Source organism: Phallusia mammillata, chromosome 4 (assembly GCF_965637545.1).
Source record: "Phallusia mammillata chromosome 4, kaPhaMamm4.hap1.1, whole genome shotgun sequence".
NCBI lineage: Eukaryota > Metazoa > Chordata > Ascidiacea > Phlebobranchia > Ascidiidae > Phallusia > Phallusia mammillata.
Genome location: NC_137255.1, coordinates 11,037,177 through 11,058,019, shown reverse-complemented (window position 1 = coordinate 11,058,019; position 20,843 = coordinate 11,037,177). Strand labels below are relative to the sequence as shown.

The 20,843-nt window shown below is 35.2% G+C and overlaps 3 protein-coding genes across 3 annotated transcripts; 2 read left to right on the top strand and 1 right to left on the bottom strand.

Moving 5' to 3' along the window:
- The first annotated feature begins 370 nt into the window (after window positions 1-370).
- Window positions 371-2,504, top strand: LOC145223451 (uncharacterized). The gene is made up of 3 exons (XM_080089876.1): window positions 371-742; window positions 947-1,793; window positions 1,960-2,504. Exons 1-3 carry the CDS (start codon window positions 371-373, stop codon window positions 2,502-2,504), a joined length of 1,764 nt encoding a protein of 587 aa, XP_079946002.1.
- Window positions 2,505-3,907: 1,403 nt separating this feature from the next.
- Window positions 3,908-6,314, top strand: LOC145225437 (uncharacterized). Its single transcript, XM_080092145.1, has 7 exons — window positions 3,908-4,002; window positions 4,076-4,251; window positions 4,434-4,524; window positions 4,757-5,001; window positions 5,251-5,404; window positions 5,611-5,787; window positions 6,092-6,314. Exons 1-7 carry the CDS (start codon window positions 3,949-3,951, stop codon window positions 6,215-6,217), a joined length of 1,023 nt encoding a protein of 340 aa, XP_079948271.1. The 5' UTR covers window positions 3,908-3,948; the 3' UTR covers window positions 6,218-6,314.
- On the bottom strand, window positions 6,050-20,417 carry LOC145225435 (uncharacterized). The gene is made up of 18 exons (XM_080092139.1): window positions 20,298-20,417; window positions 18,421-18,515; window positions 17,703-17,875; window positions 15,973-16,160; window positions 15,646-15,890; window positions 15,157-15,327; window positions 13,571-13,679; window positions 12,819-12,908; window positions 12,303-12,756; window positions 10,804-10,888; window positions 10,448-10,541; window positions 9,673-9,764; window positions 9,096-9,309; window positions 8,719-8,869; window positions 8,274-8,352; window positions 7,972-8,029; window positions 6,835-6,930; window positions 6,050-6,771 (listed from the first exon to the last, which is right to left on the bottom strand). Exons 2-18 carry the CDS (start codon window positions 18,495-18,497, stop codon window positions 6,532-6,534), a joined length of 2,616 nt encoding a protein of 871 aa, XP_079948265.1. The 5' UTR covers window positions 18,498-18,515; window positions 20,298-20,417; the 3' UTR covers window positions 6,050-6,531.
- Window positions 20,418-20,843: the final 426 nt, after the last annotated feature.

Genomic DNA, 20,843 nt, shown 5'->3' with positions numbered 1-20,843 from the left:
TTTCTTTTTCGATTGATGTACGTCGGCTTGTATAAAAATGTAAATTTCATTACAACAATTTTGCCTTCAATTTTGCCTAATTTTGCTTATTTCGCTCGCCACAAATCAACCCACCATCTACGAGCTATCACTGCATTGGCAACCAAAATTCTAAAAGCTTTTTAGGGTCACTAAAAAATTAAATCTGGCTCTTATATGGTATGAAATTGCTGGAGTGTAAGTTTGAGGCTAAATAGCGGATAAATTTCACAGTATAACATATGACACAAGGTGCACCTTTTTTCAACCATAGATGCCTTATAGTGACAATGTGTTGCCTCGGTCGCTTCGGTTTAGATCGCCTCATAATTCGGCAGCGGGTAAAAAGATAATGTGGAAATGTGGAATGTCCTTCATTCGACTGCGCATAGGCCTCTCTCATCATCGGATAAGGGAATGCTCTGAGCTCTCAAAAGAGCTTTTGCGCAGATTAGCCGCAATTCTTTCACACCATCACATGTGTCGCTTTGAATTGTATGTTAAATCGGGTAACGAAGCCCTTCAACGTCAACTCACGATTAACACGGAACGTCATCTTTGTTCGAATGCCCCAAAACGCAAGGAAGCCACAAATGCAACCGGAACGCTTCAGAAGAAAAATTGGGTCGTTAATCTGTCCAGCTATCAGCCAAACGAAGTGGAGCTAAAGCTTCTGCAACTAGGAACCAACTTTGCAGTTGCACCAAAAACAGTTCGAAGGCAAGTATGTCGGCCTGTGTTGAAAAGGTATATATTCTTTGTCGATGCATGTTAAAACTTTAATACAAAGCAAGCTAGTTAATTGTATTAAAACTCACAGGGGCATTCCTTGTAATCTTACGACATCCGAGCGTCGTGCAGTCACAGATCTCAAAGCCAATGATGACATTACTATTTCTACCCGTAATAGTTTTTTTTGGACCGCAAGGTTTATGATGACAAAATTCAAGAGCTTTTGCACGACTCAAGCACGTACAAGAAACTGCCACGTTACCCGACCCGAAGAACGGGACAAGTTCTCAACAAGTTTGTTAGTGCTTTGAAGAAATGCATTTCCGGTGCGATGTTTCACCTGCACAGTACAGATGGTTCTGCTCCACGGTTATATGGACTGCCGAAAGTCCACAAGAAGAATGTGCCCCTTCGTCCGATCGTGTCGTTTATTGGAAGCCCCACTTACAACCTAGCCAAATATCTAGCTCGACTTTTAGCACCGTTGGTCGGAAACACGGAATTTGCCGTCAGAAATTCTGCAGAGTTTGTGAAAGATTTGAAAGCCCAACATTCATTGTGTGAAGTCGAAACGTTGGTTTTATTTGATGTTACTTCATTGTTTACCAACGTACCAATCGATCTAGCATTGGAGATAACGGAGTCTCGTATACTCGATGATTACAGCCCTAAAGACAGGACCACATGGACTCATGAAGACATACACAGGGGGCTTGAGATTTGCTTGGAACAAACATACTTTAGATGCAGAGTTTCGTTTTACAAACAAATGTATGGCACGGCCATGGGCTCTCCTGTGTCAGTGGCCGTTGCCAATATGGTCATGGAGTCTGTGGAGGAACGTGCCTTGCAAACTTTTGCCACACCACCACGGTTTTGGCGACGGTATGTAGATGATACATTCTGCATCATTGATAAACACCAGGTAACAGAGTTTCTGCGACATTTAAACAATGTGCAACGAGGTGCAACGAGCACTATGGAATTGGAAAGCAAGAACAGTCTTCCGTTTCTAGATGTGGAAATTTTGAAAGCGGCGGATGGTAAACTCTCCTCGCGTGTGTACCACAAGCCGACCAGTACCACGCGCTATTTACACGTTAAATCCCATCATCCATTAAACCAGAAAAGGGCTGTTGTCAAAGCACTTAAAGACCAGGCCGTACACTTGACGACAGACCCTGCATTGCTCCAAACGGAATTGCACAGAGATAAATGAGGCCCTGCGGTTAAATGGCTACCCGAACTGGATTCTCCGTGATGATAAAAAGGTTTCACGGAAACAGATCCAGTACAAAGAACGTGCCTTCGTCACCTTACCTTACATACCAGGGTTAACAGATATAATCCGTCGTATATTGACCGATTTCGGTGTATCGGTTGGGGTTAAACCAGCAAACACCCTACGTCAGATTCTGTCGCACCCAAAAGACCCGCTAGATCCTACTGCGACAAGGGGTGTGGTGTATGCTATACCGTGCGGAAAGTGTGACGAAATTTACATCGGTGAGACGGGCAGAAGTCTAAATACGCGCAGGAAGGAGCACGAAAGGGATGTGGGCAAGAATGATGCTAAGAAATCAGCGTTAGCAAACCATTCAGCTACTCACCACCTCAGCATTAATTTTTCTGCTGCTCAGGTGTTGGTGAAGGAAACTGATTATCACAAGCGAAGTTTCCTAGAGTCTTGGAGCACCCATTCACATGCCAACACAATGAACGTTAACACAGATGTTCTAATGCCGATAAATTAATATCGGCCGCTTTTACAGCACTGAGCTTGTGTTATCATTGCGTTGGTGCGAGTTTGCAGCCGCGCGATCTTGTTGTCGCTGTTTTTTGTGAATGTGTTTTGCATTTTGTCGATTTATAAGAATTTTGCCCTGCAAGATTTGTCATTATCCTGATGAAGGCGTCTTGTATAGGACGTCGAAGCGTCGATTGTTTACAATAAAACTGCTGGATGAGCAATACTTACATTGCTGTGTCAATTCTTAATCGCCATTAGTGCAAGTTATCGTAAAATCTTTGACCCATAAATTGTTTTGCTACTTCCATCATTAGGTATTTTATGGTTGTGGTGCTCCACAAGTTGAAAAAAAATGAAAAAAATGACGTCCTAGGTTAACCCACCATTGCCGTTACACAAACAAGGCTATAGCCTAAGCTCGATTAATAATTTTTACACAAGTTAAAAACATTTTTAACACAAGTTTAACACAACTGTTTACATTCAACGTTGACTTGACATTTTACTAGTTTTATGAAACGTTTAACGTTTATAATCTTTACAAAATTTCGGAGTTGTTTAAAATGGTAAGTGATACCGGACCATCTTTGCAGTTTGCACTTACAGTAGTCTATAGCCCGAAGTTTGCAAAAAATGCAGGTTTTGACATAAATTTCGCTCAGAATGAAAACACAACATTTAAGCCAATTTGAACATTAAGATATTTTAATTCATGATGTTTAAATTTCTGATGCTAGCAAAATGTATTTGTTAAAATCAGTACACTCCCTCTTGATTACAAGATTTTGACGATGCTTGCAATTGAAAAAGACAAGATTACAAGATTTTGACTAAGCTTGCAATTGAATAATTTCATCGATCAAACATTTCGTCCACAAAGTTTAGTAACGCTTTCGTCCAACTTAGGCCTAGTGTACTGATACACAAAATAGTCCCACACAAATAGGTCGAAAACCTTATTTTACCTTGTGGGCTATTTTGCAACAACCAAAAAATATCATGTGTTTCTCATGGAAATAGAAATCTTAATAGCAGTATTGTACAAACAATATTTTTTTACTTGTTTCGGACTACATGAAACACACAAAACTCAGACAAACGGCTACTGATCTTCTCCGTTAATTGTACGCTTAAAAAAATTCTTAGAAATAATGTAAACGTATAATTTACTTAATAATATGTGCCAGTTAATTTTACCAGATGGGTGGCCATACCGGTAATTTTTTTGTTAGTTTAATAGGCGGATTTGATGGCCTAAATTGTTTCCTTTGTATTCGTAATTGTCCGACTGAAAAGCGACAATAGTCGAAAAAACTTAGAAGTTAATCATGACAGGGACGTCTAAATTTAATGCCGCGGGCAATTGATTGACACGTGTAGGCTAGTACAAAAAACTGCTGCAACATACCACAAGTGTGTTAGTCCGTGCTGCTGGTGACAGGAACAAGATGAAAGTTTTCAAAATATTTTTAATCGTCGTGGTCATTTTGTGGCCCTCTGCGGTTAGTAAATATAAAAATACTGGCGTTAAGACTTTTTTTGCGCTGAAACTTATGTTTACTTACACTGTTACAGGCAAAGGAAACAAGAAAAAGTCTTAACATGGACCCTATTGACGTGTCAGTGTGGAATTTGCCGTTAGATGAAAAATATCCAACAACAGTTGAACTAGACAAGGATAACTTTGAACAATTGTTGTTACGAAATGACGACGCTTGGATAATATTATTTCACAAAGGAACTATAAGCAAGTAAACAAATTAATTTTATAATTAACAAACTCAGTGGTTAAATGCGTTTAAGCATATCTAGGCTAGGCTACTGTACATAAATACTGCACATAATACTAAAGTCCAATCATGTCACAAAGTTTCAGTACGATTTGCTGTGATTGGTAATATTGAAACTGAAACATATACGTATGATTTGATAGAAAATGGATAAGCCACGCAAAGTATTTAAAAGGGGCAGTGTGGCATGGGACTGTCGACGTTCGGACAAACAATGAATTAGCCAGTACATGGGTAAGTGTTACTTGTTTGGATATTCAAGTTAAATAAATGTAGGCCAAACGTAGAAGCCAATACTGGTAGTCGGGCCACAGAAGTTATATATGTGCGTACCCAAACCTGTGTGATAATACCACTGTTGCATGCCATTGAAACAAGGTGGTTGGCTAACATCATCGTCATTTTAGTCTTTAAAGACTCTACTGAATCACTGTCCGTCGACTTCAAATTGCATTACGTTTTCTAGGTTCCAAACTTCCTTACTGATGAATCGGAATCAACAACGTCGATTGTGTTTCCTTTTGGCAAGAAGGAAAAAGGGAAGGTGTTGCTGTCTAAAACTGCACATCAATTTGATTCAACGAAAAAAGCACAACAAAATATCGTGTCAACGAGTTCCATCGTATTTCCGGAATTAGACTTTTCTAATCAGAGAATTAAATTCTTTCATGATTGGGTTATTTCCACATATTACAAACCACCAAGATCCAGGTATGATGTACCGCTACGAAATGATTACACGTTTAGTAAGTTTTCCAGCTATCCTAATATTATAAGCTTACATTCCGTTAAATCAACTTAAGTTTTAACATAGGCTATACCATCCACTACGATTGTAGCGATACAACCTAAATAAATTGTCTTTCTCGAAAATGCAATATAGCTATTGGGCAAATAATCGAAAACTTTGCGAACACATGGCAGTAGTTTCGGGCTAACCACTGGGTCATTCCCATTTAGGTTTCCGGTACTCTGCCTTACCGATGAAGAAAATCCTCCGCCAGTGTTACACACCCTGCAACTATACTTCAAGGAACATTTTTCTTTTGGAACAGTTTACAAGAAAGACGTAGCATCACTTCGCACTCGATTTCGTGACATACCGGAACCTGGGGTAATTTTTAGTGCCAGCTGGTGTAATAAAATAGTAACTAACGTTTTTCAATTTTAACATGCCCTTTCGGGACTAACGTTGTTTTAGTCATAGTCATTTGTTTTCCGGTATTCTAGTTTTAGATCCTTTCGAGATATAATGAAGGTGTCTTATACATCAGTAATTGATAACTGTGAAACAAAACAATAATGTCGAATATTTATCAGATGTATCCACACTTTCTGATATTACTGGGCCGTGAGCCAAGTAAAAAGGAATATGAAGCGGGAAAAACCGGTTTATTTTTCGACGTCTTTCCGTTCATTGAAAAAAAGTACGGAAACCCATCCGACTTCACCGCGATCGTAAAATTCTTGTTTACCGCCAACGAAGACTACCGGAAGGTAAGCTGATTTTGAGGGATTTGTTGGTTTGCCTTTTTTGTAAGTATAAAAGATAATGTACGAAACTGTAGTAAGTAGTGGGTCCATACAAAATAGGCTACGCAATAAAGTCACATATTCTAGTCATGTTGGTGTTGCTACATATTTTTGCCCTGTATAAATTCTTCCCCACTATAGGTTTCCAGCAAAAATGGTTTTAAATTCTGTGACATATAGCTTCGTTTAACTTGGACGTGTAGCTGCGCAATAAGAACTTACCAAATAAAATAAATATTGTATTACACCAACGATTTTGCAATTGCAGGATCTCCCCGGCAGACGACCTGACGAATCGCCAGAAATGAGCAAAATGGAGTCAGTAAGAAAAGCGTTGCGGCGACGAGTTCAAATGAAACGCGTGCCAAAGCGAAGTCAAAAGGAAGAACTTTAGTTGAATCGGGCATTGTCGTTCAAATTTATTTTGTGTTCGCAAATTTAAGTTATGCCACGGAGCAATAGTCAATTAATAAAGAAGTAAAACACGTAAATTAGCTTTTTGAATCTATTGCAAATTATAGGGTTGTAGTGGTGACAGTATAGATAAAGAGAAAAAATGTCAGGAAGCGCCGAAGAAAAAAAGTGCAGTGGTTTGGTTGTGTTTGACATCGCACAAATACTTGGAACTTCACAAATTGTTGTAAAGCGATAACTTCTTCCACTGTTATGTCACATGCGATAAGCAGTTCAATATTTCACAGGAACACATTAATGTGCTTCACCAGTGAAGTTCTTTCGAGCCGATTTTGGTGATGAAGACATTCGCCGTGTTTGTTTCTCCGCAAGTAAATGAAGAAATTGTGAAGATAAAATACGTCCTGTGGAGTTTGATCTCCTGTGATCCCGAGAAATCACTTCAGAATTAGAGCTAAGATTAACAACATTGTCACTTGTTTGTTTTTGAATTCCATCCATAGATTTTCGACTTCGATTGGTAATCCAGTTGTTCTGAAACGTTTGCTAGGATTAGCGAACTATCAATTGGTTTTGGTACATGCACACACATACTACCTCAAATCTGTTTAATGTCTGCAACATCTTTGGATGCAAAATTTCCTTCACAGTATCACCAACACTTTTTTCCAGATCATCAGATAAACATTCTTCCTAAAAACAATTCATAATTTTGGAAAAAAAAATTTTTGATTTGTCAGACAACGATTAGTTGCACAATAGGTTTGAGAATAATATAAATTGTAATTTTAGATTTGATAAACTTTTCAATGCAAGAGGTAGTTAAAACAACTGCCAATAACACAAAATCTTTAGTTTTGTAGAAAATGCAAAGACTAAATGCTATACAGCAGGCCTGTCAAACTCGCGGCCCGCGGGCCGCATGCGGCCCACAAAGCCCTCCAATGCGGCTCACGAACAGTCAACAACAATTGTAGTATTTTGTCAGATTTTTATCTAATTATACTAAATTTTTCTTACTTTTCAAGTTTAAAGCTCTTGTTTAAACAGACGTTTACCGAAATTTAATTTATACATACAAATTCATATGTTATGAATAGAAACGATAGTAATTAAACCGTTCCTTAAAGTTTCAGTCAAGGGTGTACAACCGGCGGTCGTATGGCCACATTAAAATATATGTACTGGCAGGCGTGATGTAATTAAAACTCCATTGCCAAAATTTTTGATTTTCAAACTGCCCTAAACAGATTTTGTGTTACTGAAAAGAGTATTACCAGCCTAATTGTGTGCAAACAATGCGAAAAAACAGGTACGAAAAGCGTCACAATATAGATTATGACGTAATAATAGAGTTAAAACTGCTGGTCTTCACATTGTGGAGCTTAATCTGTACATTAAGTTGGAAATTAATCTGCGCTTTTGGGGCGTCAGTAGATGGTATATATATGATATACCTTTTTCATGTAATTTTTAAACAAAACCAGCAGATAATTGGCGGCCGTTGGTGAAATAAGGATGTGCAATGCGGTCGTCGTAGCGAAAAGGTTGTTTAAGTTTATAAAACTAGACTAAAAATTACATGCGGCCCTCGGCATAATTCCCAAACTGCAATGTGGCCCGCGAAGCCCACGAGTTTGACACCCCAGCTATACAGTATAGTTTTTCACATATCTAAAAAAACAAAATTCAATTTCTAACATAATACTAGTCAAACAAACAGTCGCAACATACATCTGATCGTGTCCATGGTTCTTCACAAGCATCTTCGTTTTTCAAAGGTTTTGTTTTGCTAAAAATGTATTACAAAAAAACTTGGGAAATAAATATTAAATCAATTAACATTAATAGCTTGAAGACAGTCTGGAATTTTTTTATATCTTTGGTCTAATCTGGATAAGTTGTTTTTTTAAACATCAAAAGAGGATATATAGCATCCCAAGACTGAACACAGATAATATTAGTGTCTATTTTTTTACAATGTGTTCTGCCCAAAAAACTCCTAAAACTGCAATTTATTGATGGCAAAATCTTACACATTATCTTTGTGAAAGTCGTCCAATGGAAGAAAGCCTTGTTTTGCAGTATTTGCAGGTTGTCTCATCATGTTCCTCGCTAAAATACACAAAGAAAAAAAATATTGATGCATGTCATCTTTTTAACCCTTACAACTTTTGAAACTATATTATAAATTTTAAATAATGAACAAAAGTTTGAACTAAGACACAACAGGCTAATTTATAATAAAATATATAGCACAAGGGGCTATGACTGCAAAAATGATGTCATAAATCAATAGTGGTGTTAAATTAAATTTATTTCGTAAGTTTTAAAGCCCCTTCACCACATTATAGCATGTTTACCATGATTCACAAAAATGTTCATATTATAATGTATGGTGTTTGATCATGTCTATTCCTTTCAATCAAACATTAAATTTCCTTAATGCACATCTATTTGTAACATACACCTATCACTTACAAGGTTGCATGACTTCATCAGTGTCTTCTTTTTGACCAAAAATAGTTAAATTAGTCAAACCATATTTTTGTAGGTATTTTTGAGTTGCAAGGGAAACATTGCTTGGTGAAATACTGTTTGCATTTGGATCAAATCCATCGGAATTTGATTTCTACAAATGCAACATTGCAAATTTTAGTTACAGTAACTCATTTAAAGAAAAGACAAAAAGCAAACATGTTACTGGTAACAAACATTTGCAAACTTAAAAATTGTGTCTAAATTAAATAAACAAAAACGAGTATGCCGAAAAAAATAATGAAACGTGTTATAAAACAGTGATGTATTCTTATATTACGAACTGCATGATTACAGTACTAGAAAAACATAAAAATTACCGGTTGACACAACAAGTGTTTGGGCTGTCTCAAAATGTCCTTAAATTCAGGAAAGCGGTCATCAGTAAGATATTTTAAGGCAATTGCATTGGCATGCATGCTTAGTTCGGATTCATTCTGACTGTGAATTAAGCTATCCACTTCCTTGTCATGTAACAATCCTTTTTCATTAAGGAATGAAACAAAATTAAGTTCTGGTGTAGAGGACTCCAGTCTGTATAAACACAGAATCTTGTTGCACCAGTGTAACTTATTTTCCAGTATTACTACTTAAGTACTTACTATCAGTTTACAAACTTATTCTTAACCCTTTTTATGGCCAACAAAAAACACTACAAATAGTTGCCACTTAGCACAATGCTTTGCATTTAAAAGTGCAATTTATTTGAGAGTTTTATATGCATAAAAATGTGGGGATTGTGTCTCATATTAGATAGAGTATCATATTTTACTTCAAATATTCAGCAATAAGAGTGAAAAAATTGTTGATACATTATGCCTGGCAGCAACAGTTTATTCATTCAGCAACACCTCATGCATTTTGACCCAATAAAGATACATTTGTGTTTAGTGTTACCTGTCACATGTGTTTTCTTTTATGGTCGTACTGTTCCTGGATGTGACTTCAATATCTTGTTGTTGATTTGGTTTACTAAGGACCGCATTTAACTAGAAAACAATATATATAACAGACATTGACATTTAATATTCTTCATTCACAGGCTTTGCTGCCATGATGATACATGTCATGTTTAATAAAATGTACTGCAGTGAAATGATGTCACACACACATGTGACATAAGCATGTTTAGTTTTTATAACACATTTTGGTATGAATAAAAGTCATTGATTTTGTTTGAATGGCTACTATGAGGTTACCGATTGTGTAACAATAGCAACTAGTTTTTGTATTCAACTGACAATTGTAGAGTAAAAATTAGTGTATATCCACATGTATCTTGATTTTTTTTCAGCCTTCTGCAGTTTTGACATCAACGTAACCTCAAAAACATGGAGGCATCACCTCGCCATCGTCCACTTGGCGCTTGTGCATACAAAGGGCTGTACATGATTACATTTCTATAAACTCAATTTAATTTGTGACACAGATATTTTTGTCTGTGATGCTAGATGAATATAATTGTGGTGTAAAGCAGGCAAGTTTGTTTACACACAGTTCAAATTGCTTGCACTCAAAGTATTAATGAAGAAAATACATTTTGCAATATGTGACTTAATTGGCTCTCTCAGGTTAAACTCCCAGCGAATCTTATGTATAGCAAATTTTAGCAAAACACTATCGAAAAACTATATAAACCTAAGACGATTATAACAAGTGTCTACTACAGTACCTGATTCAGCGTTTCTACCAAAAATTCGTCAGTAGTTGTATTATCTTCTTGGGCAGGTTTTTTACATGTACTCGCACTTGCCCCCAATGAAAGGCTGTCAAATAAAAAAGGGTGTTCCAATTGACAGTTCAGTTTGATTATTCAGTGGAAAGATGATGTTATATATGCACCATGTTTGGTGGTAAATAAACAAACTAATAAATGTTGGCGAACAATGGCAATCAGTTATGCACAACAAAGTAAAAAGGGAAATAAAGCATTAGGTTAGTGGTTAACATGATTGCTTTGAACAGACTAAATATTTAGCTCATCGGTATAGCTACTAAAATTACTGTATTATTAAACAATATACTTACCTTAATGCACAACTTTTGCTATCATTTACAGTTGTACAAATACTTGGGCATGAATTAAATTCATTTTCTTGATTTGTTGATTCATCTGAAATGTATTGAAAAAATCAGTGATTCTTCACCAGTGGTTCTTGCCCATCCTGCTCCCCCAACAGGAGTTTGACTCGACTTCTAAGCATATTTTTTTTACATAACTAGAAGGGTTGCTTGGCACATATTGCCATTGTACATACACTGTGACCTATTTCTTAACAATTATTTTTTAATCGGTCCCATATCAGCCAGTGTCTTTTATAACCTTGGTTGTTTCTGCAAGCATAAACTCATGGGTCCCTCACACATGCAAAGTTGTATTTAATCAATATTACAAAATAAAAAGGCAATAAAAGAGTCTGCAGAAAGAATCATGCTATATGAGGTACAAGCTATACAAGTTGCATTCAATTCCACCATTGTTTGCAAAAGTTACCCAGTTTACAGGGTTGGTGGGGTAAACAGTGGGGCACTTAGCAATCAGCCCCTCAAATGGCATATTCAACAAATTTTCCATTTTTTATAAAATTTAGACAATTGTTTTTTAAACTTAACCCATTTCGGGAGCTAATGGGGTATCTGATTGTACTGCAAGGCAAAAGTAAACAGGCAGCTAAAACACTCAATGAACAGGAATTAATGCATAAACCAAAACCAATTATAGTGGCTAAGTAAACTTGTCCTGATTTCAAACTATACAGACCAATCCTGTTGCGTATTTAATTTGCCATGTTTTTTTATGGGATTAACAAGTTTATGCAATAATGTGGTTGAAGTATGAACAGTACACATTGTCAACCTAACTGCCCAATTACACTTCTCAAGCTACGAAAATACCATGCAGCTCATGCACCACAAAAAAGAAGCTTGTTTGTAGCTTGGATAAAAACTACTCTCTAAGAACCAGTCTCACAAAATCTATGTTTTAAAAAAACTATCACAGTGAAAGTTTTACATAGAAATCAAAATTCTGGTTAATAACAAATTTCATTTAAAATTTATGTGATAATCTAACCCTATGTACTAGGCAAATGTGAGTCACAAGGTATTCTCAAACACTATAGTTTGGGATTCATAGATCAATGCAATTAAACAGAGTATGCTATTAACCTGGTTTGTTTGTAACACTTATTTCTGCCTTGTGTCAAAAATTATCTACTTTTGTATAAAGCTTGGAAAAGGTGTTAATTAAGTAAGCATACAAATATTTTGTATTGTACATTTTCAGTTGGTTAAATGTTGTTTTGTTTATCGGAACAGACACACAACAATAGAGCAAACAATTTGGTGCCAATCTTAAAATGACACTAAATAGAATGAAATCAAATTTTTCTGGAGACATATAATGAAATAGAAGTGGATAATGGATTTTAAAATTTTGAAATTAGCACTGTTTTGCAGTAAACAAATTCCTAAAGTATAAAGAAATTATAAATCAAAGTGTAAAAGTAACAAAACAAATAACCCACTTGAGAAATTAGATAATCTTGTACATTCTTTTGACTGTTTGTTTTCCTCGATTACTGGCACAAAATCAGTTTGGGTTCCGCAAGTCACTGTTTCCTTTGCATTGAATTCACTATGAATGCCAGTGTTTGGGTGAGACAACCCATTTTGAACTGAGTTATTTGTCGGAAGAAATATGTCATAATTACAGTCCTGCAAATGTGTTTTTTCAGACGCAGAGGTCACATCAAAAGATATTGGCAACAGAACGTTTGATGTAGCAAGTTCATCACTTGAACTTGAGATTTTTTTACAAGTCTGAATGGTTTCTTGCAGTAAAAGTGAAGGTTCCGGCACAGATGGTAATAAGTACTGCTTTTCACTTTTATTTTGGGCATCATGTTTGTGTGAAAAAATGCCTTTGTTTTGTATAACTTCTAAATTCAAGCATAACTGACCAACACTTTGTGTGAGAGACTAGAAACAAAAACTAAATTAATAAAATGTTTGTTACATTTTAATACATTCAATCGCCTTACCACAATAAGATCCAAAATACTGCAATTTTCGGATACCATTCCAATGTTCATTTGCAAAGCATCACCACTGTCATTATTAACAATATGACACTGAAATAAATGGACAACATATAACTAGAAAGGTGGTTTTCCTACATTGCAATTTATACATACTGCATCATGGTTACTACATACAATTGGTTGTAGTATTACTAGGGTACAATCATTTTTTGTTTGCAAAAGCATTAAATTATTTTTGAAAATTGAAGCTAAGTGTGAATCTTTTTTTTATAATACAAACATAACATTGCTTTTGTCAGGATATTTATGTCCGAAGCCTGTGAAGCGTTACAACCTCTGCTGAAAATCTGGCTGAAGATTTGACAAAAAAACAATGCATAAGCAACTGTTTAACATTTCAGCACTTTATTGTTGGTGTTTATGACCTAAATGACTTGTAACCCGAAACACGAATATTTGGGGGTGAAAAATGAATGAATTTAATTTAAATTTTCAAAATACTTTGCAATGCACCAACCAACACATGTACAACCCTAGAGTCATGTACTTTGATAAGTGTGTCTGTTTGTGAATTAAATTAGATTTAATCATTTTTTATTGACAAAAACATCATCCCTGTTCCCAGTCAGAAAAAACATCCCTGTTAGGTCGAAAAAGTAGGGAAACATTATGTGTCATAAGTAAAAGGAACCCTTAAAATTGTACTGTGACCAACAGTGTATGGATCAAAACTGAATTCAATTGAAACATACCTCAGAAGAAAAGTAAGAAAATTCTGACACAAAAGAGGAACATGTACAGTGATGGTAGGATGGCTGTGCCTCTGTGTAAATGACTAACAAAAAGCTTTCATCTGGTCCTCTGCAAATGACCAAAAACATAATTGTTGCATACTGCCTAATATTATTAGATGACCAGGAATCAAAAATATTATGTTTTTGATGGAACAGCTTTCAAATCATGTCAAAGACATTTTGTAAGTCTCCCTTTTGTATCCATCATGAACACAATTTTCAAAATAAACTAGAAGGGTGGCTTAGCACATATTGCCCTTGCACATACACTATGATCTATTTTAAAACATAAATATATTTTCTATGCTTATTTTGTATTGGGTCCCATATTAGCCATCGTTTTTTATAACCTTGGTTGTTTCTGCAAGCAAAAACTCATGGGTCCCCACACATGCAAAGTTGTAGATAATGCATTTCAATTGATAACAATGAGTAAGTTTGGTATTGTGAAGACAAACACAGTGATTGGTACTGTGCATATTTAAATATGCTATATGGAGTAAAAACTATTTAAATTAAAAAACTCATTTTAGGGGGCTAGTAGGATAACTAATGGAGGTTGAACACACACAAACTTAAAAGTAGGAAACCACAATGACTCAATCAATAGTACTGCAAAATTTCAGTCCAATCTGCCAACGTTTAAAATTTCAACCACTAGAGGTGATTTGAGCAACAACCGTTAATGTTTCTGACGTCAAAGGGCTGTTAACGACCCCCGAACTGCAATGGCGCAATAACGATAATTGGCATACTTTACAAGCTATCCAAATTTTAGCCAATTCTGACATTGTTTACAAACTCACCGGTTTTAGGGGGCTAGCGGGGTAAATACTAGGGTTATCCGGACAAACAAAGTGGGATGCACATCTACATAACTATATCTACCATCTGTATAAGTTTCAGCCACATCCATCAAGCATTTGATGGCAAAACGAGTCAGACAAACTTCGGGGGAAAAAACATTTTAGGGGGCTAGCGGGGTAAATACAGGGTTTATCAACAAAAACAAAGTGGGATGCACATCTACATAACTACATCTACCATCTGTGTAAATTTCAGCCGAATCCATCAAACATTTGATAGAAAAACGAGTCGGACAAACTTCGGGGGAAAATACCCATTTTAGGGGGCTAGCGGGGTAAATACTGGGGTTATCAACAAAAACAAAGCGGGATGCACATCTACATAACTACATCTACCATATGTGTAAATTTCAGCCAAATCCATCAAACATTTGATGGAAAAACGAGTAGGACAAACTTCGGGGAAAAAATACCCATTTTAGGGGGCTAGCGGGGTAAATACTGGGGTTATCAACAAAAACAAAGTGGGATGCACATCTACATAACTACATCTACCATCTGTGTAAATTTCATCCAAATCCATCAAGGATTTGATGGAAAAACGAGTCGGACAAACTTTGGGGAGAAGAAAAAGAAAGAAACAAAACAAAACATTTTGAGTAAAATCAATATGTGTCCCCTTCAGGGAAGGGGAGCCATAATTAACAATCAATAAAGAGACTGGTTTACGTTAATTACCTTTGCAAAAACAATTGGCTGTTTATATAACGTAGACATGTTAACCAAATCAAAGGATGATGTATGTTTTCGATTCCTTCCAACCAAATTCCCACTATTGGCAATTGATAAATCTTTGGATCAGTATCCAATAGTAACATTAAACTTCCATTTTGATCCTTTGTTAAAAAACTGCAAAAAAGTATGGTATGTCTGGTGTTTGTACTGATGTCAGGGCACACATTTACAGCCACCAGTTTTATTTAGAAATTGGAATCTTTAGGATAGAACAACAAGTTAATTGTGTGCCTGTCAGCAGGAATAAGAATGTCTCCCTGTAAGTTTTAGGCAAGTTTGGACATTCATTTTAGAAAGCATTTAAAAATTATTTACCAAGTTTTTATTGAAGTTTTTATTTTTTTATATGTGTAAACATGCAAGAAAAGCCGAAACAATATAACTTTAAGTAGAACTTGTACTTTATTCAAGTTTTTGTGTTAACTGCCTTACCCTGATAAAATGGGTCTTTGTCGGGATTCACAAACACTGGTAAAAGATTTTACTAATGCAGTGTGAATAATGGGAGTTGATTCAATTGGCAGTAAAAAGAAACTGCACTTGGAGGTTGTTGCAAGCGTAATAAACTTAACGAAACTGTTATCTTTTGCTGTCTTGCAATAAAGTGTACAAAATCTGGGCTCAAGCAATAGGTTTGTTCCATTTCTGTTGTGAAACTTCATTTGATCATAAATCTTCTGTAAAAGTTATCAAATATTAAGTAGCACAGAGAAAATTAAATTCAAAAATTGTGATGTTCAGGCCCTAAAGGGGGCTTACCTTGTATTTCATAATTTCGTCCACCATAGAAAGATAGGGAGCATGGTCTGAACCAAGCAATAAGTTATTGAGTTTAAACAGTGGGCATATAACTGCATTTTTACTGTTATTTGTTGGACATAAAATTCCATTTTTGTTTCTGGTTCCAGGATCGAACTTGTCAAGTTTTACAGATAGTTTTAATCCCCCTGAATAAATACAAATGTGCACATTTTAAGAGGTGTGAATGAACTCTGTTTATAATTTATCCAAACAAGTTTGCATCACATGAAAGCAAACAAAAAACCATAAGGATTGTTTAGAAATAGTCCAGATACAGAGTTATTATGGGTAGAATACAGTAATTTCCATAATGTGTTAATTAACGATTGGGTTACAAAGTTACTTGAACTTTAAATTGCATGGGTTTTCCACAAGCAAAAGTAAGTCTGATAATGTTAAAAAGATTGTTAGTTAGCAGTTTTTAGTTTTATTAAAACTAGGTTGTGGACTGGTTATAAAAGAGATAACAAACACAGAGTATACTTTGCCTCAAGTGACTATTGTAGGTCACCAGTAACCACACTAAAGTGACCCTGTCAAAGTGAACCTGCCAGGTTAGATTCAGTGTCATGTGTCATGTTTTGTGCTTTTATTGGGACTAAACATTAAGAGATTTGCAGTGACAATATTTAAGGCACAACAAGATGTATAAACATTACTGCCATTGATTTGTTTGGTTTAAACCAGGGGTAGGGAACCTACTTAGTACTGCGGGACGCATGAATTGCACAAAATTTCGGGCGGGCCATTTTTTTGAATTTCGTATCAAAAACCCAAAGCACTCAAGTGGCTTGATATTTCAACGCTCCTGATTTTATTTGCTGCTACATTTGCAACAAACAAGGCATACAGGTTTATCTTATATTTCTATAAAAATAAGAGTTTGTCCATTCTTTCTGAAACACACTTGCTTCACCACCGATCTTTCTTTTTTTCTTATTTTAAATAGGAAATTTTTTAAATAACAATATAAGGATCCAACAACTAGTACAGTAAGCCAATAGCACTAAAATCAATTTGAAACTAACACCACATGGCAAATGAATTGTTACTGCAAGGAGAGACAATCGAGTGGCTTATACATCACAAATAAAGCACGTGGTTGAATGTGTGTCATTTTTTATAATGAAAGTTTGACGTCATAATGTTGAAAGGAGAGATATTAAATATAAATCACCGATAATGTCGAAGTCATTCAAGGAAATATATCTAACATCTGTACATCAAAATTTTATTCTTTAGATCCATTTTTGTATACTTTTTAGCAAAATTGTGACGCGGGCCACAAGGGAAGCGGCCGCGGGCCACATTAAAAAAAGGGAAAGCGGGCCGAAGGTCACATTAAAAGGTTCCCCACCCCTGGTTCAAACGGAGGCTTTTTACTGTGTCAATTAGCACATAGTAATACCTTCATGAAAGGTGGTTAAAGTAAACATAAATAATAATTTACTCTTTTGGGATAAACAGGGTAACTACAGTGAGTTATGGTGTTGAATCTAACAGGAAAGACTTAAAAGTATTACTAAATAAGAACACAAATAGAATAAGGAAAAGGGACACAATGGCACTTAGTACAAGGACTTATTTTATTTATATTCTCTAAAGTGCAAGGTAAAGTATTCATAACTTTGATTGTTAAAAAATCACATGTGTATGTGTTCTGGAGGTATGTATGCAGGAAACATTACCTGGCTCATAAGATATTGAACCCACAAAAAATCCTAGAACTTTTACTGGGCACAGTTCACCAATTTCAGTTTCAATATGGTTCTCCACAGATTGCAAACATGTTTTATCATAAACAACAGACCATGCAGTAGGCTTTTCAATCTTGAAACCTCTGTGTTTTTTATGGGGTAAACTGTAAATAACAAATACCAAGTTTTACAAAACAGAAGATGTAAAAGAAAAACAACAATAAAACTGTCGAAATACAAAAAATTAATACCAATCAAGTTCATCAGTCATTTTTTGTTTCTGTGACATAAACTCAGATCCAATGTAGATGCAGACCATACATTTCAAACTTTTAAATTCCTAATCTTGCCTTGAGCAATATTTATTTGTATGTTCAAAAAAAGTTTAAAACATTTACAACTGTATCATTAACAGTATTTTTTTACTGCTATACTTGGAAACTGGAAAAAAACAAACAGCTTAATTTATCAAAAATAGTGTAAGATCAACTAGTCCTGTGACTTAATAAACATGTTTTCTTGCAAGATGCAACCTTTATGTTAAGCGAATAATAGTATTTAGTTATCCAGTACCACTAAAGCATTGAATGACAGTTCAACTGTATGCCACACTTTCCATGTTTGTTTTTTGAAGCTGATGTTTATATTATATGTAATCATTCCATATTCATACAAACAACAATTTGTCACCTATTACAAAATCACCTACCATAAATTAGATTCTTTATTAGGAAGCAAAGAACATGGAAATGTAGGATCACAATGATTTGATTTGTGTAAAGACATATTTTCTAGCAAGTGTCACTAAAAATACAAACTTGTTAAATTTGACAGGCCCTTTCCAGAGTTTTAATTTAGCTAAAAAAGTAAAACATCTTTAACTTAAACACATAAAATATTGTTCATGATCGATGGGAAGATATTTGTTGTATTTTGTAGGCAATACTAAAAGGTGGCTTTGCTATATATTTCCAGTTTATATTTCCAGTATATTTCCAGTTTGTGTACCCTATTTGTCAATTTACTATTCACACTATTTGATTTACACACATGATTGTTTTGGCAAGAAAACGAATGGGTCCCACACATGAGTTTATGCAAGTTTGTCATGATAAAAAGGTTTATAAATTCATTATTTTTAGATTATTTTTTAAAAGGACAAAATAGTAGAAAGCACCAACCCAAAGTTTTGTCTGTAAAACCCAAACAATATATTTATAACAAAATGTTCTTCAGTAGCCTATTGCCATGTAATCGCCCAACGACTGTTTAATGACCTTTTTACATGGTTTTCAATAGCACGTTTCCTGAGTGTTTAACAATAATGTTTTTCCTATTTTAAGTATATCTCACATATTGTTTCTGGAGTATATCAGACAAAAATAAATAAGCTATGTTGTTACAAAAAAGCATTCTCAACTGTGTTTTGCGATACCTGCCAGTTGACCTTCAGTGACCTCTCATCATAAAAGTTACATAATTCTTTAAGAATATGTTTTGCACCAACCCACATAGCATGAAACACTTAGACCAGTGGTTCCCAACCTTTCGTAGACCATGGCTCCCTTAAAGTAACTTTTTGGCCTCATGGCCCCCTTCAAGTTACCATGTAGGACCTGTGGCCCCCTTAAAATGTAGATAGCAATCTCGCGTTGGAATGCGGTATTAATTTTGGCCTTAAACAGGTCAATAGAGTAAATGAGCATGACAAACCTATAAACAAATATAAAACAAATAGTATGTGAAATAGTTGATTAAATTCGGGAATAAAGTTAAAGTGAAAATGACTTTTAGTGGGTGTTTCTTGTAAATCTACGCCTGTGGCCCCCCGGAACACAGCTCGTGGCCCCCCTGGGGGGCCATGGGCCCTGGTTGGGAACCACTGACTTAGACCATATACTTTAGTCAGTGCAGTCATTTTTTTTTACATTTTGGGGGCCTGTGGGTGAACCGCAGAATCATTCAGAGCTAAACTTTAAGAGTATAAAATTTGGATCAATCACTAACATGTGTGTAAATTTGATTAAATTTAAAGCACTCTTTCTTGACCAAACATTAGACACAAAGAAAAAAAATTGGACCTATTAGGGATGGGGGCCCATAAAAACAATAAAATTTGAGATAGGTTTGAGAAAAGTCATGACATGAAGATATCAAAAGAGATATTTACAACATAACAAGTTGCTTAAACATAAAAAAAATACAAAAGCACCCTGACAACGCCAGTAGTTGGCGTTTGGGTGAAGAAATTACAATCCAGCACCTACAAGGTAATTTTATGCTTGTCAGAAAAAAAAGGTTTATCTTTGAGCTTAGATTAGCACTAAATGTTAAGATTTTGCACGAGATAGGATTGATGGAATGTGATTTGCAGCAGAGCTTCAGCAACATAAATCCTATTGTATAAATAACAAATCTACAGTAATAAATAGATTAAATACTGCAACTGCTTTTTACAAAACGTATTTTTTAATCCGACACCGTAATTCGCAATATAGCTCATGACCAGCTACAGTTAATAAAAATTCAACCTTAACATTTAAAACTGTTTTAGTATTCATTGCCAAAATAAAAATTACCACTTACAAACAAAGATTGTTCACAAAACAAGAAGTTTCCCGCAACTCGTACCTTAACCACAGGCAATAAACACAAAACACTACTTTGTTTTTTCACGGTAACTTATTTCAAGCGGTTTAAGAGAATACCGGTAAACTGAAATGAAAAACATGCGATTTACCGGTAAATATTTTTGTTAGTATGTCTTTTACAACGCTTTGTGTTCCTTGCAAAAGTATATCTCAATTTTTACTACTGGTTTTTGAAATATTTTTAAAAATGGTATCTCTTAACCAAAAAACAGAAAAATATTGTAATGTTGAAACCGCTGACTCATAACTTCACTCATTTATGTAATTTTTTTTAAAAATTGTTTTTCACAATTGTGCTACACTACAAAATATATTCCGAACCTGATCGTATTTTTTTTCTACGCTTTTTGGACAATAGTCACTGCTTGTTTGCCTAAATACATTTTGGATAATTTAAAAACACAATGTAGGGTTTTACCCAACGAAAGAGCGAAAGCAGAGGTGTACAACCTTTGTCATTACTTATATCCCGTTTCCATGG

Bases quoted from the DNA above. Each gene is read 5' to 3' on its own strand.
- LOC145223451 (XM_080089876.1), top strand. From the start codon at position 371: ATGTGGAAATGTGGAATGTCCTTCATTCGACTGCGCATAGGCCTCTCT. The intron at 743-946 runs GTATGTCGGCCT...TTGGACCGCAAG, and splicing joins CAAAAACAGTTCGAAGGCAA to GTTTATGATGACAAAATTCA. The intron at 1,794-1,959 runs GTAAACTCTCCT...GGAATTGCACAG, and splicing joins AATTTTGAAAGCGGCGGATG to AGATAAATGAGGCCCTGCGG.
- LOC145225437 (XM_080092145.1), top strand. From the start codon at position 3,949: ATGAAAGTTTTCAAAATATTTTTAATCGTCGTGGTCATTTTGTGGCCC. The intron at 4,003-4,075 runs GTTAGTAAATAT...ACACTGTTACAG, and splicing joins TCATTTTGTGGCCCTCTGCG to GCAAAGGAAACAAGAAAAAG. The intron at 4,525-4,756 runs GTAAGTGTTACT...TACGTTTTCTAG, and splicing joins ATGAATTAGCCAGTACATGG to GTTCCAAACTTCCTTACTGA.
- LOC145225435 (XM_080092139.1), bottom strand. From the start codon at position 18,497: ATGTCTTTACACAAATCAAATCATTGTGATCCTACATTTCCATGTTCT. The intron at 13,680-15,156 runs GTAATTAACGTA...GGTCATTTGCAG, and splicing joins AGCCAATTGTTTTTGCAAAG to AGGACCAGATGAAAGCTTTT. The intron at 8,870-9,095 runs GTAATTTTTATG...TTGCATTTGTAG, and splicing joins AACACTTGTTGTGTCAACCG to AAATCAAATTCCGATGGATT.